At 35.7% G+C, this 6,989-nt stretch overlaps 1 protein-coding gene across 1 annotated transcript; it reads right to left on the bottom strand.

The window, feature by feature from the left end:
• Positions 1 to 386: 386 nt before the first annotated feature.
• On the bottom strand, positions 387 to 4,586 carry LOC144444446 (uncharacterized). Its single transcript, XM_078133869.1, has 4 exons — positions 4,500 to 4,586; positions 2,026 to 2,254; positions 1,433 to 1,590; positions 387 to 462 (listed from the first exon to the last, which is right to left on the bottom strand). Exons 1-3 carry the CDS (start codon positions 4,539 to 4,541, stop codon positions 1,490 to 1,492), a joined length of 372 nt encoding a protein of 123 aa, XP_077989995.1. The 5' UTR covers positions 4,542 to 4,586; the 3' UTR covers positions 387 to 462; positions 1,433 to 1,489.
• Between the last annotated feature and the right edge of the window lie 2,403 nt (positions 4,587 to 6,989).

The raw sequence follows: 6,989 nt of genomic DNA, 5'->3' as shown, positions 1-6,989 counted from the left end.
CCTATTTAGTACGAATCTTATAGTGAAAAAATATTTTAATGGACAAGATCTGAACTATATTGTTGTGTCAAACAACATAAAGTTGCGGTGAATTCAGAATAAAAATCTGGTCATACTTCTCGTAACCATGGTTTCTAAATTTTAGTTTCTAATCTATAACTTTCTACAGGTTTTTTGGAAAGGTGAAATTTAGCCAGCAATACGTTGCAAAATTGTGTATATCAGAATGTTTGTATATTACAAAACAATCTCCGAAAGAACACGGTGTTTTCAATACATCATCACCGTTGGACGGGAGGTTGAAGTTCGATCATATACATCAGGCAAACTAAACTTCCAACTGGGCATTGGGGGAATGTGGCATTCCGTTGGCGAATGACACCTTACCAAGACTATGATGAATGATCATTGCACGACGTTTGGAATCAAAGACAATCATTGTGGCCTTCAAGGAAATCATACCTGTGGAAACAAAAGTCAGTCGTTCACGGGATATAGGGTTATCATGTATAATCATTATATAGATATGAATCACTAGTAAGGACTTAATCTCACCGGTGTCACTACGTTAACAGTTTTAAAGACGTTGGTTATTTCCCACTGCCACCACCAGAGTGAATTTGTGTGATTGCATTGCATTAATCATTTGATTTGTTTGGAAATTGGTTGAGCTGAAGGCCAGAACTACAAAGACTAGATGAGTACACTCCCAACATGGTCGTGGCTGAGGTCAATATCTCCCCACCATTATCCCTAATATCTTACCTGCCTGTTATAGTTTTACTCCAGGACCTGTAAAACCAATTCTTATCCTCACATCACAACGGACAATTGATTCCCTGCATGATTCAATTTTATTAATATGGTCTGCTAGAACATTACCTAATCTTAACCCTAACCTTAACTTTAACCCTAGTCACAACCCAAGCCCTAACCAATGTGGCAGCAATGGGATGTAAAACTGGTGGTAACAGTGGGCTGCTAAATCCCACAATAATGCAAAGTTAAACCATAGAATGGGTCAAAATAAAACATGACTCTCCCTTTATTTTCTAAAATATAACCCACCCCGAGAATCGATTTGTAAAAAATGACGCAACCCCTAATTCCCCAGCACTCCCCACCTCCCTTAATTGGCATGCAAAAACGTCTTGGGAAGTATCGCCAAACAAGTGCATGTAGGGTTTAAGTTACCTCTAATATGGCAGCAAAGCGGAAAAACTTGGTGATGTAGTCAAGGCAACACGATCAATGTATACATAAAACGCCTAATATCGAGTAGCCTTGGCTAGAGATAACATAACATTAATAATACATCGAGTGTCAGACCCGGAACCATCGAAGCATTATGATATATTCTCATCCTATCATTTGTACACTTCAATCAAGTCAATCAAAGTGTCAATAAACGGAGATACTCGACTTAACGTACCACAAAAAACAGCTGTCAATGTTGTAAATGTCTTGGTGGTTTCCAACTGTTACAAAATTAAAGTATTGAAGAATGAACTTCTTCAACCGGACGGTCTGTTGTGCTCAGATACGTCATTTCCGGGTTTGTTTGATGTAAGAGATATTTTCCATACCCGACTGAGAAAGATAAGGAAAAATATCAAAATTTACTTCACGAAGACCATTAAATAGTGGCCATATTAAAGTTTTCGAATACGTTTTTTAGATAGATATTTTGCAATATTTCAACAGACATATATAATCATAACAGAACCCATAGAATGTAGAACCTACCTAAATGTCAAATCATTGGACCATGGATTGAATTAGCTATAGTCTCAAGCCTAGTTGACTATCTAGTCTTCCATTGTTGTCAAAAACCATAAAGTTCGTACGTATACAAGAACTATACTTATAGACACTCAATATAATTGCCTTGCTTAGGGTTTGGTTGTGAGACAAATATCTACCAGGGGTGTGTTATGTGTCTTTATTGCCTTGTGTTGGGTTACCTTAGGCTGAATGTCAAAATCTAACCATATGAATAATTCTTGAGAGCACACAAATACTCACCAGTCAAATACAAAACCGTTGCTACAAGCCCCATTATGACAATAATGAAAACTAAGAAGCCACAAATCTTCTTTCGTTTTTGTCTTTGTAAGTATTTGATTGCATCATCTGTACTCTGTACTTGAATGTTTTCATACTCCTCGTTTCTGAAGTGTATGATTTCTGCATGCCCTTGATCTTGCACTTGCACTTTTAGGTCTGTTTCGAAAATTGGGTTGTCTAACTTGACCTAGGTAGGAATAAAAAGGAGAAATGTACAGACAATGGCAAGTATCTCTGCGTGCGTGTATGTATGTATGTATGTATGTATGTATGTATGTATGTATGTATGTATGTATGTATGTATGTATGTGTGTGTGTGTGTATGTATGTATGTATGTATGTATGTATGTATGTATGTATGTATGTATGTATGTATGTATGTATGTGTGTGTGTGTGTGTGTGTGTATGTATGTATGTATGTATGTATGTATGTATGTATGTATGTATGTATGTATGTATGTATGTATGTATGTATGTATGTATGTATGTATGTATGTATGTATGTGTGTGTGTGTAGAGCTGGGTGGTTGGTGGGTGGGTGGCCGGGGTGGATGTATTTCTATTTTTGTGTGTAAATTGTTCAATTAATTAGGTAAATTTTGATAGTTAAATCGTTAAACAAAAGAATTCTAAAAATAATAGTTGACTAAGATGCTTTCTAAATTGTTTAAATTCACTCCCAGTGTGTTTGGTCTAAGCTTTTTCAAAGAAATACAGACAAACCCCGTTTATTAGTTTTATAGACCTGTGTCAGTAACCTAGAAAGTAACGAAATGTGTCTTTTAATGAAGCTATTATTCACAAAACAAAAGCAAAAAAATACAATGTCTCAAACGAAAACAACACAAAGACTAATTGGATGTTAACAGACATTAGTTAGAATCTATTTTAAGTCTTTTTATGTTGTGACAAACTGATTACTGTTGAAACGAAGACGGACGTTACATGCGTAGAGAAGCAAAAGTGAAGCAATCTAGGCTTTTCCTCAGAAAAATCATTAGACTGGAATTTCTGTTCTGTGACTTTTAAACACATTTCCATATATTTTAGACTACAGCAAATATAACTTTGAACAGTCCGGAGTGGAGTCATGATAGACGAATTGTTAGAGTGGCCGGCTTGGAATCTGCGGGTTGGCATGCCAGGTTCGGCAGGTTCGACCTGCGTCGCTGCTTTTTGTTTCTGAATGGCTAAAGTCCTTGGGCAAGATTTGAACCATAACTGTGCCTTAGTCAACCCATCTGTATAATTGCGTACAGAAGTTGCAATGTGAATGCATTAATCCTATACGCTTATAGCGGCTACAGTGCGGGATTGTATGCCCCCAAGGGATCGGAGTTGGGGAAGGAGAAAATGTGCATTATAAATACTCATTTTCGTAAGGGTACGGAAGGTAATAAAAGGGAGATGTCTGTCTTTGTGTCTGTCATGTGTCCGTCTGTGTGTGTGTGTGTGTGTCTGTCTGTCTGTCTGTCTGTCTGTCTGTCTGTCTGTGTGTGTCACCATTTTCCAATAGAATGTAAAAACCGTCACGAATATCCACACAGGAATATTCAATTGCAATTACGTGTCAGACTGAATGACTCCATTACTTACAGCTGTTTATAAAGAATGACGTTATTTCACTAAACATTTCATTGTACATCGGTAGAAGTTACCAGAGTCCACAAGTCATTACCAATCATGTCATGTACAAAACGTAAATTTCAGAAATAGTGATATTGTTATGATCAAAAAGGTAATTGAAATAACACAGTGGTTTTGAATAACTTTGACTCAAATACCAGGAATAGTGACGTTTAAGAAGTGAATAGTTATCACTATAAACAGATATAATGACATGAATTGTTTCCCTGGAAACTAAATTAAATAAATATCAATACACATTTTTGAATGACTATATTTTGTTGGTAAGTGCAAATTATGAATGGCAATTCACTGAGTTTAAACAAGTGAATGTATTATAAGTATCAATATTTGACAATAACAATGCAGAAATTAGTGATTTCAGTTTTTAAATATTTCTGGTATTCAACATACAGCTAGAATTGTTGTGCCACTGTCTATCTAATATCGTATGTTGCAATATTCAATGTTGCTACCAAAACCACAAAAAGAAAATCTATGCAATAATTGTACAACATGATCGCCAGAAATCAAGACGAAGATACATGTAGTACAATTCAGTATTGTATCTTCAAATGGCGTACATGTGATAAAAAGAAATATGTCTGACTAGTAACGTATTATGCCTAGTTTGATCAATGGCAGTGTCGACTGCAGCAATGGGATAACTGTGAGGTACATAAGGTACAGTATATAGGACATGAACAATAAATGACCGGTGTCATATGCTACTAATGAACACACATTACACATGGCAGTAATATGAAGACATGTTTATACAGCTTTGTTCTCCGATCGCACCTACCTCTCTTGTATTCCATTTTCCAGTCCTTCCTAGCGATGCCATCTTCACGATAGTCTACAGCTTCTAATCACGTAGAGACGATGTCTTTATATATCAATGATAACTATTTTGCATTGGATGAACTCCATGGATGTTGTCGCACACGTTGTCGTTCTTTGTGGTATAATATTAGAAGTTGTCTAGAATGCAGGGGTCAACAAACTCAACTAGATGTCGTCATAACGAACGAGCTAGAGTTTTATTATAGTCTACGTTTATCGTGTGTGTGTGTGTGTGTGTGTGTGTGTGTGTATGTGTATGTGTATGTATGTGTGTATGTATGTATGTTTGATGTATGTATGTATGTATGTATGTATGTATGTATGTATGTATGTATGTATGTATGTAATGTACGTGCGTGCGCGCGTGCGTGCGTGTATGTATGTATGTATGTATGTATGTATGTATGTAATGTACGTGCGTGCGCGCGTGCGTGCGTGTATACATGTAAATATGTACGTGTTTTGTGGTCGAACACATCAACAGTAGCTAGATTTTTATTAGGTTATCAGCAAACGCTGTACAAGAATCGTTTGTTTGTCTGTCTGTCTGTCTGTCTGTCTGTCTGTCTGTCTGTCTGTCTGTCTGTCTGTCTGTCTGCTGTCTGTTTGTTTGTTTGTTTGTTTGTTCATTTGCTTATTTATCTAACCAGAACAGAATCAAAACACCAATTTACTGTAATCCAACATTCACTCTAAACAACAGTTACAGAAAAGTACGCTTCATTAACGAAAAACTTGGAGAAAGTACAGGACTGGAGAAATAAAATAATAGGAATAACAGACAAACTGGGGACAAAGAACACATTAAAAGTTCAAACTGACTTCCTAAAACTATGAAAAGTGCATGAACATTCTGGCTAATTTCATTTAAGCTGTTACCTTTCCATTATAACAGATCAACAAATAAATGTGCTTTGTTGGGATCCATTCATTTTTTTAATTTAATTTTTTTAAATTTAAGTTCACAAGTCATCTCACGTTCCTAACACAATATCTATTAAGTTGTACGTAACTTTATGCGAAAATATTTAACCTTATACCACGCATTATTAGCCAAGTTGAACAAAAAAATATGGAATTTTTGGAAATAACATCTAATTGTCATATCACGATAATAAATAAACCAAAGTTGCAATTAAACACTGTCATGTTTTAACAACAACAACAACAACAACACACTAGCTATAGAAATATTACAATTTTCAAAAAAGTGTAATTTCCTATTACTAACATTCGAAGCTTTAGTTTAAAGTTACATTTAAAAATCTTACTACGACAAAAATGGCAGTTATGTTAATTAATGAATAAATAAATGAGAGTATATTTGCTCAAAACGCCTGTAATTTAGGGACTGTTTGTTCGGTCGGTACCTCCAATGTTGCATAATATCACGTTGATTGTGCCGCGCGCTTGATATCCTGTGAAGGTGTACGTACTGACTGATCTGGTCTATCCACTTTATGTGATGACACATTTCTATTAGTGTAATGATAAAGTGAAGACTGCAGTCATAAGCGATGACAGAAGTATGACGTCATTGAATGACAACCTATCATTTCCACCAGTAGTACCCGTATTACAAAGATCCCAGTTACAGCAACTCCGACACTGTGTTATATCTGTTGCAGAGAAAAAAGTGAAGAAAACATCTCGGAAATAAAAATGATAAGTGATCACTTTGTATATGCACTGTGTATTTGTAGAATATTCCTGCTTTTAGGTTAGGGTCAGTTAGGCTGTCTCAAACTTAAACTTTATCATTTTACTACAGGGGAACCCAAAAGTATACATCAAGCATAAATAATGAAAGCTCTGCAATTTGTAAGCACTTCATTGGGCATTTAGAGAACACAGGATATATCAATTATTCCTGGTAAGTAATATATGCACAATAACCTCGCTACAGAGAAACGAAGACGTCAGAATTAGTCCTAAAATACTCTGCTCCATGCAACTAAATAAAGCTACATGAAAGAAATATGACACCAAAAGTATACTTATTTATAAGAGAAATCTGTGAAAAAGATGAACTTGTGCAGGTTATCAAATATAATGCATGTCCATCAAATACATTCTTAGAAAAAAAGCGTGAACTGCAAAATTATCTTCACTATATGATTGCCACACAATTAACAATTGCAGTTTAAGATGGACGAGACTTCTCTGAGACAACTGAGCCAAGACACCGACATTGGCAAGAAAATGAGAAATGTGAGGATAGGAATTCAAATCCTGAAGCATAATTATTCATGACAAAAACATTCGTCGTTGGTGGCGCTTAAAATCGAATAGCTGAAAAAGCGGGCCGCGACTGTGGTTTGTTTTTATAGGAATGTAGAGTGTCAAATGATGGTTAAACCTTCGATAACTACTGTCCTACTACAGTCTGAGGCCAAATGAAACTTGAAGTTTTTGAAGGATATAGTAACATTTATCAATGGATATCATT

This window comes from Glandiceps talaboti, chromosome 13 (genome assembly GCF_964340395.1).
Source record: "Glandiceps talaboti chromosome 13, keGlaTala1.1, whole genome shotgun sequence".
Taxonomy (NCBI): domain Eukaryota; kingdom Metazoa; phylum Hemichordata; class Enteropneusta; family Spengelidae; genus Glandiceps; species Glandiceps talaboti.
This window is presented reverse-complemented; position numbering and strand designations above follow the sequence as displayed.